Source organism: Leptodactylus fuscus, chromosome 1 (genome assembly GCF_031893055.1).
Source record: "Leptodactylus fuscus isolate aLepFus1 chromosome 1, aLepFus1.hap2, whole genome shotgun sequence".
NCBI classification, from domain to species: Eukaryota; Metazoa; Chordata; class Amphibia; order Anura; family Leptodactylidae; genus Leptodactylus; species Leptodactylus fuscus.
In genome coordinates, this window is record NC_134265.1 from 283,932,819 (window position 1) to 283,954,480 (window position 21,662).

A 21,662-nucleotide genomic window follows, 5' to 3' on the forward strand; every position below is an offset into this window, starting at 1 on the left:
ATCTGTTTGGGGAGTCTGCATGGGAACCCCCTCCCCCTTCCCCCCGAATGGATTACCAAACGCATTAGCAAGCGGTGTGCAGTGAAAGTACGCGGACCGCATAGACTATAATGGGGTCCGTGTGCTTTCCATGCGGTGTCCGCATGAGTCATGTGGACAGGAAAGTAGATTGTAAAGTACTTTTCTGTCCGCATGTTGTATGCGGACACCGCACGGAAAGCACATGGACCCCATTATAGTCTATGTGTGCTTTCACTGCACACCGCTTGCTAATGCGTTCGGTAGTCTGTTTGGGAGGGTCCCCATGCGGACTCCCCGAATGCATTATTGAACGCAGTGAGTGCAATCCCATCCACACATTGCAGAAAAACACACACGGTGGACACACTGCAATTTCCAAAACTGTTGCGGTTTTGGAAATTGCAGCATGTCACTTATATCTACAGAAACACCTGCAGTTTCCCTATAGGTATAAGGCTAAGTTCACACGGGGTTTTTTGGTCCGGAACCTGAGGCGGAGGCCGCCTCAGGTTCCGGACCAAAAATCGGGTAGCCGCGACTGAATGCCAGTGCACTGCACCGGCATCCAGTCACGCACTCTGCTCCAGATTAGGCCCAATAAATGGGCCTAGATGGGAGGAGGGAGTGTCTTCAGGCTGAATCGTGAGGCGAAACGACCTGAAGAATCAGCACCACGCTTCTTTTTCTGGGAGCTGGAACAAACCGGCTCCCGGAAAAAAAAGAACTGACCGGCTCCCATTGATTTCAATGGGAGCCATCTTTTTGGTCAGGATTTTGAGGCAGATACGGCCTCAAAATCCTGACCAAAAATCCCTGCGTGAACTTACCCTAAAGGAAACAAAGTCCTCAGAGGAAACCTCTGCGGAGTTTCTGCAATAAGCGCTGCAGGAAAAACTGATGTGTTGCCACCGGGGTTTTTCCCGCAGCGCTTTTTGCTTTGTCTTGCTACATGGGGCTTTAGGCTAACGCTAGGTTCACACTAGCGTTCGGCAGTCCGTTCTCAGCTTTCCGTCTTCTGCATGTAGAAGACAGAAAGCTGTCAGACCGGGTGCGGCGGTGTGCGTTTTATGCTCTCCGCCGCAAAACTGTTTTTTTTAAAAAAAATCAGACACAGAGTACTGCGTGTTCGACTCTGTGTCCGATTTTAAAAAATCGGTTTAATGGCGGAGAGCATAAAACGCTCACCGCCGCTCACAGCCGGACATCTTTCTCACCCATTCAAATGAATGGGTATGAAAGAGTCCTGCAGGTTTCTGTCTCCAGCCTCTGTTTTGTGCAGGAAATGGAAACCTGCAGAACGGAGACCAGGCGCAGATGTGAACGAGCCCTAAGGCTGAGTTCACACGGAGTTGTTTGGTCAGGAATCCACCTCAAAATCATCCTCCAAAAAAGCCTCCCAATAGAACTCTAACCCAATAGAACCAAATTCCTGACCAGAAAACTCTGTGTGAACTCAGCCTTATAGTATAATGCTCAGTCTATTGAGATAATAAGGATGAGGCCCAACAGTGAGACGCGGCTAAAAAAAATAGCTGTGGGAAAAAAATAGCGGCGAATCTCAATGTATTTTTTCCACAGTGTTTTTTTCCCCGCACTTTCTTCCAATTGCGCAGCTGAAAGTAACCGGCCATGTTTTTAGAAGCGCTCACATTTTAGAGTTTGTGGCTCTTCCACATCTTTTTTCCTGCAGTGTGCGGATGAGGTAAATTTGATTATATTTCATTCACTTTGCTGGTTTTTTCTGTAGTAGCCAAAGACGTTGTGTTTCTGCAATGTGAGGTTTGAGGTATTTATGGCCTATCCAGAGTATAGGCCATAAAAAAAGTTTAACCCTGGAAACTCCTTTAATATGCCCCACACGTTTTAACATCCCCCTTCCTCACAATGTTAGCCCCATCACTGCTCCCACACAGTATAATGGCCCCACAACTGTATCCCATACATTATGGGGGACCAGTGAAGTGGCCATAAAATATTTGGCCCAGACAACCCCTTAAAACAGGTTGTCTATAAACTGGAGTGATCACTGGGCCGCCAGGGAGGTGTAAAAATATATATATATTTTTTTTAAAAAGAGCCTTCTCACCTGTCCCCAGCCCCCCGTTGTCCCCGCCTGTGTTTGGTCTCATGGCCTCATTTCTGGAGTTCCTGTACCTAATTGGTCTCAGCGATCACATGAGGTGCAGGACTCCCAGCAAGTAGTGCCAGCACGAGACTGAATGGACACTGGCGGCAGACAACGGAGCGACGGGGACAGATGAGTATTCTTTTTTTATTTATTTGTTTTTTATTTTACACCTCCCGCCCACCACATGAGTTGCTCCAATTCCTGGACAACCACTTTAAAGGATTTATCCATCTTTCTAATATTGATGGTCTGTCCTTAGGATAGGCCATCAATATTACATCTGCGATGATACAACAGCCAGGACCTCTGCAGATCAGCTTTTCCAGGACACTTCAGCTACGGGTAATGGTAACATTTCTAGGAGCCATGCTGTTCACTTGCCATACAGTCTGTAGCAGTAGGTATATGTAGTGCACATGGTATAGTGCGTGAGTAGCATGGCTCCCAACATGTTATTACCTTTAACCGCCCTGTCTCGGTACCGCTGATCTGCAGGGTCCTGGCGGTGGGCCCCTAGAAACAATTCCACTGGTGGGCCCTAGACATCCCAGTCCGACCCTGGTTACTAATATGTGAGACATATGGAGGGACTAATAAAAGACCTCAGTAATGAAGATACTTAATTATTACCTCCAAGTCTCTCACATATCAGTAACTAGAGATGAGCGAGTACTGTTGGGATCAGCCGATCCGAACAGCACGCTCCATAGAAATGAATGGATGCACCTGGTACTTCCGCTTGGACGTAGCCAGCGCGCTTAACCCCCCGCGTGCCGGCTACGTCCATTCATTTCTATGCGAGCGTGCTGTTCGGATCGGCTGATCCCAACAGTACTCGCTCATCTCTATCAGTAACTGGGGTTAATGTGAGGGACATGATGAGGTTAATTGCTATTACTAAGAGGCGCATGGAGTTACTGAACTGTCATGCACAGGGCCAGACTTTATGTTGCTTGCTCAAGAGTATCCTGTGCCCAAAACGTACATGTACTGGCGCAAAATAACAACTCATACAATGTCGTATATCGAAGTATATTAACCTGAAATACCTCTGTCCCAAAGACACTATGTACAGTTTATACCAACACAGTATTGCAGCTGAAATACAAATTACATTCAACACAAAAGTCTCATGTGCTCTCAGAATTACTGCAAAAACAAGATACACAGTTACATTTTATATCGCAGACCTTATACACAGTACGAAAACCTTACCCGCGCCTGTATATACCCACTTCTACAAACACGGGTACCAGCTAGTGTATTATATATATATATATATATATATATATATATATATATTTATTATATATTTATTTTTTTTGTAATACTGCTATATGTGAGGAAGTGAATGCAGTCATGGCTGAGCTCCTGGAACACACAGAGAAGATTTGGAAGGGAAAAAGACTAATGGAGGAAAAGATGGGAGATTTAATTAGTTTTCTGTGCATTTCCTGGGTTTAGCGTTGCCTAAAACACATTTCTTGCATTGATTTACACGTTTTAAAAATAAGGTATTATTAAAATTAAATAAAACTAACAAAGGAGAAAAAAACATCCTGAAATAGGAGTTACCAAAGGGCCATATGTCCCTGGCAACCAATAAAGAAACGGAAGAAGAGAGATTTTGCACTATAATGTGTATAAAAACGTCTGGTCATTAAGGGGTTGAATAGAAATGTGTAATAACAATAGCGACGATGGTGATGCAAAAAACTTAATCACTGAAAGAACTTGTTCTCCCTGTTCGTTGAAAACTGTATAGTATTTGAGTCACATAAAATTTGTGAAAAGCGCTAAAACAAACAGCAAATTGTGTTTTTCATGCAGCATAGCTAAACTGAGAAGATCCAATTTATTCTGTCACATCCGACTGGCAGACAATGAGCACAGGTTTTTGAAAAGCAGATTATAATCTAGAATTACATTTATATTTGCTGGTTATTTTCTGCTATGAATGTTCTTACATTCTGAATCTGAAGTATCTAATGTGGTAAATTAACTTGTCCTTTAAAAGGAAAAAAAAGCACCAGAGCCAGACACATTACCTCCAGTGTAGCGGAAATGCACAACTTCATTTTAGCTGTTCGTACTTCAAAGTTATAGAAAACCAAAAATGTATGTAAGACAGCCAACTGCGTACAGGATTATTTCTTTAAATATATGCCTTTCCATTACATGAACATAGTTCCACACTAATATTATTTGCAATAAAATTTACAAAAGACTTAAATCCTCCAGCAAATGTTTTCTTTTTTTTTTTTTTTTTTTTTTTTTTTTATAAAAAAAGGGGTTATCTGGGGAGAGAGAAGTTTTTCTATAGTGCATTCATTGAGCATCAGCAGGGGGGTAGAGGAAAGGGGCTTGTTGCTCCCACTGCGCTTTGCAAATCTAAAAATCGGCGCACCAGGTGAGCCATATCTTTAAGTAAGCCTAAATTTACTCTGTCTCTGTGACTGCCTCATTTCCCAGCCAGAATACTGTGCAGGGACTTCTAGTATTATAGCCATCTATGACGCTAGTAGTCCCTCTCCTTGGATGATGTTCACACCAAACACAATGACCAAGCTTCATGGGTGAAAAAAATCGATCGTTTGTATCCAGGCTAAGGATGTTTAGCTAGTGCAGTGAATTGATTTCCCAACATACCCCCTTTAATTTAACTTTTTATTAGCATAACCTATTTTGTTTAAGTATTGGTATAATCACGTGCCTTTATAACTAAGGGGGCGTCCACACTACCATTGGTGTCGACAGCTAGTGTCCGCTGCTAATGTCCGTTCAAAATCTTGCACGGACATTAGGAGCGGACACTAGCTGTGCCCGTGACATTTTGCATTCATTTAAATGGAGATCGGGTGCGTTGTTTTATAGTCCGTGTTTGTCCTTAAGTGTCTGTTCCCAAAGATGTCCGACTTTTCAAGTGGACAGCAAAACCCGACATGTAGGTTTTGCTGTCCGCTTGAAAAGTCGGACATCTTTGGGAACGGATACTTAAGGACAGGCACGGAGTGTAAAACAACGCATCCGATGTCCATTTAAATGAATGCAAAATGTCACAGACACGGCTAGTGTCCGCTCCTAATGTCCGTGCAAGATTTTGAACGGACATTAGCAGCGGACACTACCTGTCGACACCGATGGTAGTGTGAACGCCCCCTTACTGGTGTAAGTGCTAATGTGACAGAATGGAGGTCACCATACATATAGGTTCTAGTAGTGGAGCAGTAAATCTTCTTAGTAAATCACACTATGCCCCTCACCACATCCCTTCCAGGAAAATGGCAAGAGCTACGTAAAAGTAAAAAAAAAAGCTGCAAATTTTTGCACAAATTTTTTTTTAAAAATTGTCTTTTTCATGCCTTATATGTCAGAAAACTGGCATACAAGACATGATAAATTTTCACCTAATATGTTTAATATCGTAGTATATTTCACTATAATTGAGTAAACTGATTATACCTCATTATATTTTACATATTTCACACCGGCCATCAGCCACCATTGTAAGGCAAGCTGTAGGATGCCAATACATGAACATACATTACATACCTGTTTAGCAGTAGATGAAGAAATAATTCTCTTCTCTAAAAGTATTAGAAGTTCGGACAATGAGCTGGGACTGATCATACTACATAAAGAAGACACAGACATTATAACAGCATTTACACCTTATAGAAACATTGCAGTAAATTTATAGGTGTCAAAGAAACCTGTAGGCCTCCTGCACAAGGGAATAAATAATGTCTAGATTTCCTGGCCCCCGTATTATAGTCATCCAGGAATCACTGCCTGCCCATGGGACTACAGTCCCATACTAAATGCAGTGCAGGACAGTAGAGTTGTATGGAGGCATGGACACCTAACATTATACATCACTATGGTGCAGAAAGTCTGGGTCTCCAGACCAGACTCACTCTAGAAAGTGGTCCGGATTTTTATTACAGTGCAGTCTTACTGATACACAAGAGGGTCTCCTGATGTTTTGTAGAACACAGCAGGGTTAGTTATAAGTCTCGGAGTGTCCGCAGGGGAGGATAAGGATTGAAGCTTCCACCCTCCCTGCTGCGCTCTGCAAAGCAAAACCTCGGGACACCAGAGGACCCTCTTGTATAGGAGTAAAATGTCTCTCCAGTGCTGTATCTGCACTGTAATAAAAGTAATATGCCCACATCGCCCCTATAATCTAGTTGGGACAAATCCTTAGCAGAAATGTGATACTCAGATGAAGAGACTATTATGGGGTGATATTTTGAGTTATACAGCGAGACAGACATTCTCATCCATGTTGTATCTGCATTGCATTATACACACCAGCATCTCTCTATAATAATAATATACAATAACTTGTAAGCAGCTGTATCACTATTCTCTAGCAGTATTATGTGTAATATACACACCAGCATCTTACTATATTATTAATATGGAAAACAACTGTATTAATATCCCCTTGCAGTGATATGGGCAATATACTGTACAGTAAGGAATTCTCATCCAAATACCATTATGTTGTATCTTCATCTCATTCTACACATTGGTATCTCTCTATATTATTAATATACTGTAACTAGAAAACATGTGTATCACTATTCCGTTGCATGCTCTGGTGAGCATATAGTTCTATTTTAAGGAACTGCATAGGACCCTGTGGAAGGAAAAGCCTGTGCACAGCCTGTGCTTGGAACAATGTGCCATTAACAGAATGACCTATGCTTTGAGGTTATCATTGGAGATGAGCGAACAGTAAAATGTCCGAGGTTCGATATTCGTTTCGAGTAGCCACTCAATATTCGACTACTCGAATCAAATATCGAACCCCATTATAGTCTATGGGGGAAAATGCTCGTTTCAGGGGTAGGCAACGTTCGATCAAATTACACTTACCAAGCCCACGAGTGAGGGTTGGACTGGATCCTCCGAGAAGTCTTCTCCTTGCAGCGTCCCCGCGGCATCTTCCGGCTCTGAATTAACTCTGCCCAGGCCCGATGCCTGGAAGAGTGAAATCAGAGCCATAAGACGCCGTGGGGAAGCTGCACGGAGAAGACTTCTAAAGGTAGGAGAAGAACCAGCGTTGATTGGCCGACTGTATAGCAATCAATGCTGGTTCTGCATCGAACTTTTCCATTCGAATAGCGAGTGGTACTCAATCGAGTACGAGTATTTCGAATACCGTAGTATTCGATCGAATACCTACTCGCTCGAGTACTACTCGCTCATCTCTAGTTATCATTAATAGACTGTAAGCTCTTGTGAGCAGGACCCTCTCACCTATTGTTTGATATGTTATTTCTTTGTCACATTGTAATGTCTGTACATATACTATCTGATATGTAAAGCGCTGCAGAATATGTTGGTGCTATATCAATAAAGATATTATTATCACCATTATTATCTCAAGTTAGAATACAATTCTATCCAATAATTCAGATAAGCTTTAGCTGATATACCAAGAAAGAGGAATAACTGAAGCTTTGGCTTGGGAAGCTGGCCATTGTATCCTCTATATTATTCTACTTGTAATACTACCAGTATAAGTCATTTGAAAAGATCTCGTAAAGTCATACATTCCTCTCTTTAAGAGCTCCATTTGTCACCAAAGGACGCTACAATTAATGATTCTTGAGAGTAGTAGGTATCTTGACATTTGTGAAGTGTGTTACTGCTATACCAAAGGGACATGATTTCAATTCACAAGAATGGCATGTTTATTAGAAAGGCAAAGTAAACAAGACTAACCTTTGTTTGACAGTAAGATTCTGCTGCCTTAGGTGACCAAGCAAATCCTTAATTACCCAGCCAATTATTTTCTTGGGGTCAACGTTAGACAGTTTTACGACTGATACAAAGTATTCTTGAAGTCCATCTTCATTCTAGGAGAAAATGAAAAGCTGAATTTCAAGAAATAATAGTTTCACTTGAATACACCACCTAAGTGTTACTGTGTTAGGTATAAGATACTAGAAAACTACTTGTTTAAACAAGATTATGCAAATTAAATAATGAAAAAAAATACAATAAGGTGATAATTTAATGAGTGACCTCAAGTAGAGTTCATGGGTAATGCACAGTGTGGTTTCATTATGTATCAAAACACATTTCTACTTGTTTATTAAGAAATGTAATTCTATTTGTGGCCACAACATTGCAACAGAAAAGGATACAGAACATTTATGGTTAACAAGACAAAGCAAATACAGTGCAACTAACGCATTTTAGGAATTAAATAGGAACTTTCATATCCTCATGCATATGTGGTGTTATATACCGCTATAAAGCTGACAGTGATGTAAATTTAGCGCACTATTGGCTTTCCCGTTATGTGCCCCCAGGCTGGAGATATTGGTACCATTAATTTCGGCACCAATCTCTCCCCACTGTCAGGAGAGCTTTCCTGACAGTCTAGGGTCATCGCTGGACTGTGAGGTGCGCCCCCCCCCCCCCTTACCCTGACAATACTTGTTCATAGCCCTGTGCTGTCAGAGGGGATGTTCCTTACTACCCAGTGATGACACCCCCCCAGTACAAGTCTATGGATAAGAACAGTCAGGAAAGAGGGATCGTTCCTCAATGACGCTATACTTTCAGGAACACCCTTCTGACAGTGGCGAGATTTGTACAAAAACTAATATCTCCAGCCCAGGAGCACATAACAGGAAAGCCAATAGTGCTCTGAATTTAGTGCATTGTCAGCTTTTCCAGGATCAATACTTAGGTCATCAAGAGGGTAATATCAACATACATCCAGCCAGCTATATAACACATACTAAATCTCTACAATACGTGCTTAAAGGGAATATGTTTCCAGAAAATGGCCTATTGTTTAAATGACAAATTTAAGATAAAACATATTTTTCAATGTAGGTGAAGTTTTTTTACTTCACATGTCTATAATAAAAAAAATGTAGAAAACCTGGTTTGAACTCTTGCCACAAGTTTAAAATATTTTGTGACCTCCTCTTTCCAGGAGATAAGCTGTGAAATCACCTATTTTGACTGATGGATTTTATCATGTATCTTGTCTTACCTACATATACATGATAGCTGTGATCATGATAAGTAAGGAAAAGAAATCTCAGCATTTGATTTGGGTTAGTGTCCAAAGTTAGAACCGTAAGATTTGTGGTATTTTTTTTATAGATATCGATAATATCATGAATAAGTTTCCAAAAATTCTTTAGAAATATGTTTAACATAAAACTTTCTTTAAAAAAAAGAGGTAATTTTCTGCTGACAAAGTGCCATTAAAGGCAATCTATTTTCTAAAATGACCTGCTGTCAGATGCAAATTTCATGCTAAATATGTTTTAGAAGCTTAAGATTTCAGAAATCTTGTGGTTTTCACAATGGCCATTCACAATAAGCTGACATTTCTTGTTCTCTACAGATTGCTTCTCAGCAATTGTTAAGTTATCATCACAGTGACAGTGAAAGGTAAAGCCTTTGTTTTTTTGGCGCGGTTGCCATCACAGCATCCCGCTTCTGATTAGGCCCGAATGAATGGGCCTAAACCAGAGCGTGCCTCGAGCCGCGGAATCTGTGGCAAGATAGGGCATGTCGCTTCTTTTTTCCACTACTAGCTAGCGGGAAAAAAAAGGGAGCGGCTCCCATTCAAGTCAATGAGAGCTGTTTATGGCAGCGAATTTTGAGGTGGATTCCGTGTCAAAAAACTCAGTGTGAACATACCCCTAGACTACTTACCTGCAGCTATAATGTGCCGCACATTGAGACTACCTCAATGGCTAAGGATGGTGACTGGCTGCAGTAGTCAGATGCATGTATGGAATGTCATCAATGCAGGACCAGTAAACGGACTGGAAGAAACTCTGGAGAGGCAAGGACTTTTTATTTTATCATGTCTTGTTATTAGCCAAACGTGGTACATTCCTAACAACCCATTTAACAAAACTAAAGAGAAACATTGAGGCAGACTTCTTAACACTGGCGTTTCGTACAAAAGTCTTGATAAAGGACCTGACAATTGCAAGGCAGACATGAGCTCTCAAGATGCTCCTGCCTCTTAATAAATCAGGTGCACCTGCGTGAAAATCTATACCAGTCAGGAACTGGCATACATTTCATGTACAATTCACGTGCGAAATGTCCCCATCCCTCTCTACTCACATTTGTGGAAAATGTTGAGTGCAGAACAGGGTATGTGCCACATCTTTGGCGTAAGAAAGAGCCTTGAACCAAAGATGCGCCAAATTATCGCACATATAATAAAGAAAACAGGCATAGTGGGGTTGATAAACTCCCCTGTCATCTCAACTATCAGCTACATTGTCTACTATGAATAGCAATTCCAGCATGTGAACCTTTTTCGCTGTAACAAGTATTGGCTTTAGCATGGTTTGCTCCAAGGACCCTTATCCACTCAACTCTTCTATATACAGAAAGGATTCATTTAGGATTTCAGAGATTTGTGGAATATATGGCCTAACTTGCATACGTGCACAGAGTACATAAAAAACTTACACTATGGTCACATTTGCAATGGAGAACAAAGGCTCCATCTGAAACGATGGTAAGAATAGTGCTGCATGGAGAACAAGGACAGAACCCATTATAAGTCAATAGGATTCATCTGGATCCATTATACTACACATCCAAGACAGCTTTATGAATGACAGCCACAATGAATATGTGAACAGAGCCCAGACAAGAAGTATTGTGTAGTACTGTCGCTGTATCTTAGTGAAATCATTTGAAGGCTCGCAGTAAGACATCGGAGGGTTAATGGTATTCCTTCGGAGCTCAGTAAGAATTCTCCTGAACATGATTAAGAGTAAGCATAAGGGGCATGGTATAAGAAACACTTTGTGCCACATCACATCCACAGACAATTTGCCAGCATATAAACAGAGAGGTTTTGATTTACAGATCCGCACAGATAGTGCGCACTCATATACTTCATAACAAAAAACCCGTAACAAACAGAAGACATGATGAGTAAACATCCGCTGGGAGGTGACATTTGGACTGCGCTGTCTGCCAGTTAGTCTTTAGTAAGTTGACATATTTTAGTGTGTCTGCCAGGATTCCAGCAGACTGATAACTACAAAGTGAAAACCAATTTAGAAGATCACAGACATGCCATTAAAGATGAGAGTCTATTCTAGTCAAGACAATACACTGTACAAGACAGTTGGTAGCACAGACTAAACTATGCAAAGTCCTCACTCCAATGTAAACAACTGCAAAGCATGCACTTTGCCTTTAACTGCGCTAGGGACAACCGGTACAAAGATCTGTACAAAACCACTTCAAAGATGGAAGCTGAAATAGGTGTGAAGAAACTGTGCCAGAGGCTTGTCTTGTAAGTAAAGAAAATCAATATATATATATCCATCCAAACACACAGAGGAAATATGTACAAAAATGAACACGAACGTAGTCAGTATCTGCCAAAAAGTTATATAAACGGACAGACCACATGTAACATAATATATAATATACTGTACTTTACATGTAAACATGTCGCACTTTAAATTATATTATTGCTAGATTTGTAATACCTCTACATGTAAGGTTCCCAATGCCCGTTTTTACTAAACTGTGTGAGCAGATCTGTCACAACAAGGCGACCTCATTGTGTCCCTAAACCACATAATGTACCTGTACAAGAGGAGACATAGATGCAGGACAAGGCTCAGGATAAGGCTGGGTTTACATGGCACTTTTCTACTAAAGGCCTATATGCATTTAGTAATTGCAGTAATGCCCAGCACAATGGATGTCACCTGTATAGTGAAAGCTATTGAACTGAAAATCTCTGGTTTATGGGTTGTCATCATACAGGTATAATGCAAAGGAACATGTGCTATTCATTCCTCAAGTTCTTCAGAAACAGAATGACATTGTGTATACACAGCCTTGTAGGAACCTGTTTTGTTCTATATCATTAAAAACACCTAGGACAGGTGGGTGGAGGGTATGACCAAAAAAAAAGGAAGTCAAGACCCCCACATGCACAAAAAAAGGAACAGAAACTGAGTTTTATTTATTTTTACATTGATCTGCTAAACGGATGTAATAAATGGGATGTGAATTGAGCCCAAGACCTGTGTGCATTGCAAGTGTGTTGGCCATGTTTTTCTAGTACATTGACCCATTACTTCCAATGGCCTCCATATACTTATCTGTGTATGAAAATGGGTCTGTGTATGGTGCAGTGATCCCAGGGCAAATCTCAGGACAGTTTTTATACCTGTCTGTTTTGTGGCCCATGCTTGCTGAAAGAAATCAATGGGTCCATAGAGGCACAAGGTGGCACACAGATATCATTCATGTGCCATTTGTGCAGTTTTTCTATGGACCCATTGTTGCATACGCTTGTGTACATATAGCCTTAGGCTGATCATATGCAGTAAGCATCCAGCTGTTTTTCTTGTTACACCTTACACATGCACACTGCAGATCTTAGTGGGGAAAAAGTCACCTGGAGACACCTTTGGTGGCTTCTTATTCTCTTCAGAACAAAAGGATAGAGCATGTTGAAATCCAACAAGCCTGACTCTCCTCTTCCCTGGCACCTGCTGTTGAGGGGGAGTCAGGAGGTCCCCCATATACATTAGTTGTTACGTTTGCCTACTACATATTGTAAGCATTTCTTATTAAAGTAAAAGAAATCGCCAGTTTCCAATCTGCTGCGTCTACAATGCAAAAGCAGCAAACATAAAGATCTGGCCGCACCCTGCAGGATATGTATATCTAGATCTATAACACATATACAATAATGCTACGGAAAAAAGTGCATGCTATAATTAAAGGATATAGGATACTTCAAGTATCTTGTCAGGAACAAAACCCCTTTCCTGATCAACATTTTACCACCAGACAATGCCAAAATACTAGTAGGATTAAGTTGCTATGTGGGAGTAAGGAAGAGTGCCAAAGTACATTAAGCGGCATCCAGGTTATTCTTATTAGGTCTTTGTGCCTTGCCCCCTACAGAATTTTCCTGCTGCCCCTAGAGCTATAAAGTACACAATGTGTTTATTGATGGAAATAAATCATATTTTAATCTTTGCAAGAAATATATTATATAGTAGTGTAGGCTTAGCCAGCCCCGGGGTCTTGGTATATGCCAAGCAAATTAGCATCATCTCACTGCTTCATAAATGTTATGGATTACTCAGAAATGTTGTTCTCTGAATCAAAAAAAAGGGAAAGGATATTTTTCTGAATTAAGACTTAGTATAAAATGTTGCCTACAGACACAATGAAACAGGTTCCTGATAAATGGTACAACATAAAACAGAGATTTCTGGTTCTTACCGTCTGTCTGTTCTGCTTTCCAGCCAGAAACAGAAATTCTGGCCAATTTTTAGACATTCAAGCTCATCTGACTTTAAACAAATGTGTAGAGCCACAAAATGTTAGTAGTTAAAACCAAAGTTTCTGCAAAGTGGAATTTCTGAGCAATGTTTGAAGTTGTATTAGAGGATTGGATAAAGATCTACTCTACCACAAGTACATGGGCAAGTAACCATCACAGCCATATGAGCTTCTTGGTCAGCCCATTCCAAACCTATGACTGTTATTGTGGAGCTTTACAATCCAATTCTCAGGAACTGCTTTCAGAGTATGTGGGAATATTTGTCCCATTCAGCCATAATGGCATTTGTGGGGTCAGAATCTATAGTTGGACAAGGCAGTCTATTCCAGTTCACCCTTTAAGGGTGTCCAACATAGTTGAGGCCAAGGCTCCACATTAAATTCACTCAACCGTGTCTTTATGGACCTCAATTTGTGCTGAAAGTCACAGTCTTTCTGGAATATCAAAGAGGCCTTTCCAAATAGTTTTTAGTAAGTTAGAAGCATATAATTGTGTAAAATGATTCGTATGCTGAAGGATAGTCATTATTTGTGGAAACAAAGGGCTTAGCCCAAAACAGAAAAAGAGCACCATACCATTATTCCTACTCCAATCAAATTTTACAGCGGGTACAATATTTTCCTCTAGGTAGAATTTTGTCACATCTGCTACAATCAGATTTTCTCATCAGACCAGATAGTAAAATGCTAATGCTTCCACTGCAGCTTCATATAAATATACCATATAAATTGTTCAAGTAGGATTGAATCCCCTCTTTCATAAGACACCAGAAGCAAGTTTCGACATTATATAATGCCCAAAGTACAAATGCCCAAAATACAAATGAAGTGACCCCTACCTACCCTGATTTTCCCTGCTTTTACACGCACAAGTGCCTACACTGTGAGAACCAGGGAACAGCTCTCAATAAAAAAGAAATAGAAAAAGTAATAAATAAATAAATTTAAAAAAAAAATTGCAGGAGTTCACAGAAAGGAGGCAAAATTTGTCACATAAGTATATTACAAAATGTATTGAAGGCTCAAATGTTGCCAGGAAATTATAAGTTGTCTCAAAGTTTGGTTACACTTTAAGATAAACCATCAATTTTAGATTGGCGGGGGTCCAACCGTCAAGACTCCCGTCCTCCTGATCTGTGTTTCCACCGGACTGCAGCTCTCAGCTTTCTTTATATGTTTGGAGCTATAGTGTTCTCTCGTAGCCTCTTTCAGAGCAACAGTTACTGCAGCAATGTCCCATACACAAATGAACACTCAATGATCTAAATTTGATGGCTTATCATAAAGATTGGCCATCAATCTTAGAAAATGTGGATAACGCCTTTAACAGCCACCACAAGTAGCAAATTGTAAAAAGTAGGAAAAAGCCCTTTGAAACTTTATAAAAAAAATTTAACATTTTTTTTTAACAATTATGTTGCATGATGAGGTTTCTGTAAGCAGGCTGCTTAACACACGGGAAACAGGTTTTATATCATTTCCCATACACACTCATACAAATTGCTAAAAAAAATTTGAACTTGACATCATAAAATACAAATTTGCACTCACCAGGGTTGACATGCTTTAGATACAAATTAATGGAGGTCAGGAGATACAATTATATATTTTTCCCACTGGTAGAAATGGAATTTTATATTTTCTAGAACTTATTGAAATTGTATAAATGTATTATAATTGATGGTACCATAAATGAAGTGTCACCTACATCACATAAAAGGGGATTTTTTTGTATCTAGCACAATTTAAAAGGGAACTTATCCTTTGTTTTTCCTACCCTAAACCGGTCCCAGGTTGTGCAGGATCAAGTAATGACTTTTTCTATGGGGACCCTCACTAGGTTAAGTTATAAGCTTTGAAAGCTTTAGTTTGGCATATACAAATTTATCCTAACTAGCCATAGGTGACAGGGATAAACTTCATCTGGTGAAGAGCTCATTGTGTTAAATTACACCCAATGTGAGTGACAAGCCCTCACGGTCAGCCTCACAAGGTGTGATACATCACTATAACTGTATAAAGCTGCTCTAGTCCCTATGTGACTAATTAAAGAAAATTTGCAAGGTTCTAAACGCTTATAAGTTTATATTTCAGCAATAGACATTTTAGAGAGGGGTACCATAGTAAAAGTCATTACTTAATGATGCACAGTCTAGAGCCAGAACCCAAACCAACACATAGGTTAGAGTCACTAGAATCAAATGGTGTTGCCCCCTTGTGAATGAGAGTACCTTTGTTGTTGTTTTTTATTTTTATTATTTATCAATATGCAATGGAGCAGTAAGGGCCTTGCAAAAGTATTAGCTCACTGTCAATGAGTACACAGGGAAATTCAGGTTGTCTGATACAAAAACTAACCTTGTTTCGGTCAACAGGCAGTTGCAGTCAGGTGTCTGCAAACTTATATGTGGTTCTCTCAACAAAGAAACAAAACAAAAAAACCTTGTCCTATATTAAAGCATGCTAAATATTAAAGGGTACATCCTCAGTAAACAAACTGCCCATGTGCTTCAATAATGGGTTCTTGCTAACACCTATCTGTTGTCACTGTGACAACTTTTCACAACTTTTAGCGTCTCCATGGCAAACCTGTATTTCTTAGAACAAAGCAGAAAATCTGGGTGGGCTGTGAGAGTTTTCCCTGATGTCCTCTTCCCTTTTTCACACACAGTAAAGGCTGCACAAGGGGTAAACCTATGCAAAACAACATATACTTTATAGGTCTGCTGAAAGTGTTCCTTCTCTGGATGTGCCTGGCCCTGCTGATCTGCTCCTGTAGATTTTTGGGTAAAACCTTTATGTTGGTTTCTAATGTATATTATTTTACATGTATCCTGGTATGATCCATCATAACGGCAAGACACTCTGACCTAATTTATTCCCCCATAGGTAGATGCTTAATGCTATGTATGGGATGACAGCTATTTGTATGCATCTGAGTATTATCTGGGAGGTATAGCAATAGACAAAATGCTTTTACTGATATTATTTGTGCATTTGTACAGGTTTCCCTTTCCACAATGGGTGCCACTTCTGTACTTTTACCTGTATTCCTTTTCTTTGTTTTTGTGTTCTGAGTCTTGAATATGTATTTTTTCGGATTTCTCAGCTACCTCGGACGTCATGGCTCCATTGATGTGACCAAGTTAGGAGTGGCTATCATACAATATATACCTAGATATTGTCATAGTGTTTCAGACAGTAGATAGCTAGCAGTACAATCCCAATGTGGATTTGAAACAAGTGGTTTGTTCCCCTAGGATGTGAGCATTGATTTTCAACCTGCTTTAATAAAGAATTGTCTTTATACCCTCTGGTGCTAGAGAATCAGGTATATATATTTGAACATCCCTTAAAAATGAACACATAGGACACAGAGGTCACTTAAATCATATATTGCTCAGTTGGTCAGGCAAGAGACTCAAGGCTACCATATTTAGTAAGACAGAGAGTCCTCCAAACTAGGAGATGCATGTACCACATGTTCACACCAAATGAATTGCACAGAAAAATTATTATAACAAGGTTTAGTTATATAGCGCCAATATGCAACGTGCATCACTTTACAAATTGTAGGGTTCAAGCAAGAGAAAGAAAGAGACATTACAGAGTAATAGTCAATTCACACAAAGGGACCGAAGGCCCTGCTTGCAAGAACTTGCAATCTATTAGGTAGAGGAGGTGACCCAAAAGGTAGCAGTGGCGGCATCGGAGTTAGCATTGCTTATGGTCAGCTGCTTTTGTAATAAAGGTTATTTCCATTACATATAAATTATGCTGAATGAGCCATCACCGATCAGTGTCCTTTAATGTGCAGATGGTGCCTGGACATATAAAATTACAGCCCCATACAGCATCATATCCTGTGGAATAATGCAGGAGCGTGAACAGACGAGGGTTAGTTTTATAGATACTAAATGTGGAAGGGTTTACATTAGGAATTGTGATAGGTCTGTCTGAAAAGATGTGTCTTTAGTTTGTGCTTGAAGCTGTAGAAATTGGGAGCTAATCTGATTGCCCGGGGTAGAGCATTCCAGAAAAGTGGTGCAACTCGTGGGAAATCTTGGATACGGGAGTGGGAGGTTCTGATAATAGAGGATGTATTTAACTCTAGATCAACAGAAATTGTAAGATGATGGTTCCCAAGTTCTGTCACTTTAGAATTTTAGGCAAAATGCTTTACAGTCTAGAATTACATATAAAAATATATAGAATCTGCACAACATTATGAATGATAATATGTGTAGATAATATGAGATAATGAGATATACTGAAGAGGACAATTTTATTTGGAGTGGTTAATTTAGTATAATTGGCTTACCATATATACTCGAGGATAAGCCGAGTTTTTCAGCACAGCTTTTGTAAAAAAAAAATTATATATATATATATATATATATATATATATATATATATATATATATATATATATACACATATATATATATATACTGTATATATATATATATATATATATATATATATATATTTTGCACATTGACAAAAACAGTGATACCTGGGCAATGGAGGTAGCGATTCATAAAGGGAAAGCGCGGTTTAATCTGCACTTATATGCTGGGTTCTAATAACAAACTGCCTTAAACCAAATTAATTTTTCTGTTTTAATCCCCTATCTTCCAAAATCCGTAGCTTTTTTTTTATATTTTAACTTTAAAATTGCAATTGCTACTCAATTTGTGTATTTTTATGTATGATGTAGTTTAGCTGATGGAGCTATACTACCCAAGTGTCGACCTTAGAAAATTAGCAATAAGCTCCAGAGCGAGAAACTGAGAAGAGGCCGACAATGAACTTAACAAGAGGCGGCCCTGGATGGAATTTATGATGGAAACGCAAAGCTGGAAATGGAGTCCACCCAAGGCTCTAACATGCCCTGACTGCACTTCAGGATCACATGCATATTAATAAGACACGATTTTCAGAGAAATGGAAAAGTATTGGCAATTATAAAAACATGACTGTGCTTATGATGGTGTTTATTAGTAATTTCCCTGGTGACAGAATGGCCTTTAGTGGACTGTAACAAAAACAAATATGACATATAAAAGGCACCATGTAACAGGTCTACCATGTAACCAAAGCTCCTGTTTTTCTAAATGTAACATTTGACTGGGTTTTTAGTGGAACCGCAACAATGACAAATATATTCAATTAGCGCTGTCAATAACTAACACAATGTTAAATAATCCCTTCTCTTACCAGAATGTGATACAGCAATGAAAACACCTCTTCTAAACCTTCCTAGCACGCTTCAATGGTTTCCGAATCTTCTTTTCAAGAATAATTGACAACAGGTAGTCATAGAAACAGAAGAAGTACGATGCTGTGCCGGCTACTTTACCACTTACAATAGTGTATTATCGCAACACATCCAGTAAGTACCTTTCATTGTAAGGGAATCCCTCTCTAGCACTTACTCTATATCTGCGGTATGGTGACATAGCTTCACAAAAATGCAAGTGCAAGAGGAAATATACACTATTTTATCAAATATTTCATTTCAAGGTTAGGGGACAGCCAATGTAGTCATCCTTATGGCTTCCGAAGCGGCTGTCACCAGACTTCTCCACGCTCATGAACTAATGAAGAAATTATACCTTTGATGGAAAGAAAGTTTCCAGCCATTGCAAGTGACAAGATAACATTAGAGTACCGTATATACTCGAGTATAAGCCGACCCGAATATAAGCCGAGGCCCCTAATTTTACCACAAAAAACTGGGAAAACTTATTGACTCGAGTATAAGCCTAGAGGGGATATGCAGCAGCTACTGGAAAATTTCAAAAATTAAAATGGTCTGAGTTTTTGGGTGCAGTAGGTGCTGGGAAAGGGGAGGGGGTGTTTTGGTTGTCTGTATGCCCCTTCCCTGAGCTTGAGGACTGTTTTTTCTTCCTCCACTTGGAATTCAGTCTGGCTGAATATAGGGGATCTGCAGTGCTCCTATTAACCCCTTCCCGACGGAATAGGAGCACTGCAGATACCCTAGATTCAGTAGACCGGGCACTTTCAGACACAGGGATACCTAATGTGTATGTGTTTCACAGTAATTTTCTACTTTTATATGTATTCTAGGGAAAGGAGAGATTTAGAACTTTTATTTTTTAATTTAAAAAAAAATAAATATATATATATATATATATATATATATATATATATATATATATTTTTTTTTTGCACTATTTTATGGGAGATTCTATACATTAATATTGTGGCTGGTCATAGACCCCCCCCCTCTTAAAAAAAAAAAAAAAAAATATATATATATATATATATATATATATATATATATATATATATATATATATATATATATATTTTGGGCTTTTTAAGCACAAAAACTGGGCTGAACAATTTGGCTTATATTCGAGTATATTTACGGTATGCTGTCATCTACTTATCAGCACCCCACAAGAACAGGGGTCTGCAAGTGCATTCACTTCTATGGGATTTCCTTCCTATACACATGGGGCACTGGCAGACCCTTGATTTAGGGATTTCTGGGATACCAGCAGTTGCACCCCTAGTGATCAGACACTTATTCCCTTTTCTGTAAATAAGTTTCATTAGTGAATAACCCACTTTTAAAAAGAAATTAAGACCACTGAATCCACTAGCAAGTCTATATGCTGCTGGAGTTTAGCTTTCTTGACATGTCCATATAAAAATCATCTGTTTTAGAATGTAGTAGTGAAAGATCTTATAAGTTAATGGAATATGTTGCTTAGTCCTATAGCAATAGAGCACCTTGCTTTCCTGCACATTCACTGTATGTATGAACAGCATGTATAAACGATAAATATGGAGGGCTACTTACCACCAAGGTAAAACTATGTTCAGGTAATATACCATACTGCTCAACAAGCCTCTCCCTGGTGACACTGGGAAGTTCTGGAAGTTTCTCCTTAATCACATCAATATTGATGACTTGATCAGGCTTCACATTAGGTGGTAAAGACTTGGCATCATATAGGATCAGAGGGGGGAGGTTAGGTTCTGGTATAAACCTTCATAAACAAGAACATTTATTAGAATGGGAAAAACATACTGGAAGATAATTAGGATTTGCTTTTTTCCTAAAATAATCCCTCTATTGTTTTATGATGACCTACATTTTTATGATGTCACTATTTTTTTTGTTCATCTCATGTAATCCTCTTATATGTATTTCCACAAATAGCTCAGTATGAGGAAAGGGAAAATTCTCTTGAAGATTTCTCAGGGCAGGGAACTTATTGGCACTTGTTCTGTTACACTAGGACAATAGTTTTCTATGTATATTTGTCATAGGTGTATTTACAGATCAATATGCATAGATAATAATGATCCTATACAGATAGGCAATAAAACAAACCTGTAATCCTGCTTTCCTTCCTTGTCCCTCATAGGTATGGTAACACTTAAAATAGTAAAAATGAAAAAAAAAAAAAAAATATGAAAAAGTCATACAACATAGGTATATAATAAAATATTTTCTCTCCATCTATCATGTCACATATCTCATATATATATATATCATATATCTCCACTAATAGATCAATCTGGTTTCACAGCAACTGTTTTATTGTAATGCAAACTCTCAGAAACAAAACAAAAAACTATTTCCAATAATATTTATAATTATGGAATTCGAATTAATAATAAAGGGTCACCGATCTTCTAGTCAGAATGGACAGTGGCTACAAAGAGACTATATTCCTATACAGGACCAGGCTATTCATTTCAGTGGGAGCTGTAATGTAAAGCTTCATTGATGTCGCTTCATTGATGTTGCAGGGGAACTGAACACTTGCTGTCAGCTCCCCCACAAATGAAAGGAATTGGAGCAACGCGTATGAGATGTAAATTAAAGAAAAAAAAAAGGCATACCAGGAGCTCCACTGTCCACCGCCAATGTCCATTCAGTCTCATGCCAGTGCCATGTTGCTAGACATCCTGAGCCTGGACTGACCTCTTCCAGTCACTCCACGGGTCAATCCAATTCCACTCCATTAAAGCTGATTGTTGTGGCTGCTTACACAGTAAGTTGGTGTAAGCGGCCATTTTCTTGTGGCCCAGGCATGCACAGTCAGCTTTGCCTGAGGCCTAGAAGATTGAAACCCAGGACGGAAGAAGACACAGGGAGAGGGCGTTCCAGAAGAAAAGAGACATGTCACTG

The 21,662-nt window shown here is 39.3% G+C and overlaps 1 protein-coding gene across 1 annotated transcript in view; it reads right to left on the reverse strand.

The window, feature by feature from the left end:
* Positions 1–21,662, reverse strand: part of GATB (glutamyl-tRNA amidotransferase subunit B) — an 84,178-nt gene that overhangs the window by 11,727 nt on the left and 50,789 nt on the right. The window contains exons 8-11 of the mRNA XM_075257511.1: positions 20,859–20,903; positions 20,322–20,511; positions 7,886–8,019; positions 5,702–5,780 (exon numbers count right to left, since the gene is read on the reverse strand). Of these exons, the coding sequence (XP_075113612.1) occupies positions 5,702–5,780; positions 7,886–8,019; positions 20,322–20,511; positions 20,859–20,903 (448 nt within the window). The remainder of the gene's footprint in view (positions 1–5,701; positions 5,781–7,885; positions 8,020–20,321; positions 20,512–20,858; positions 20,904–21,662) is intronic.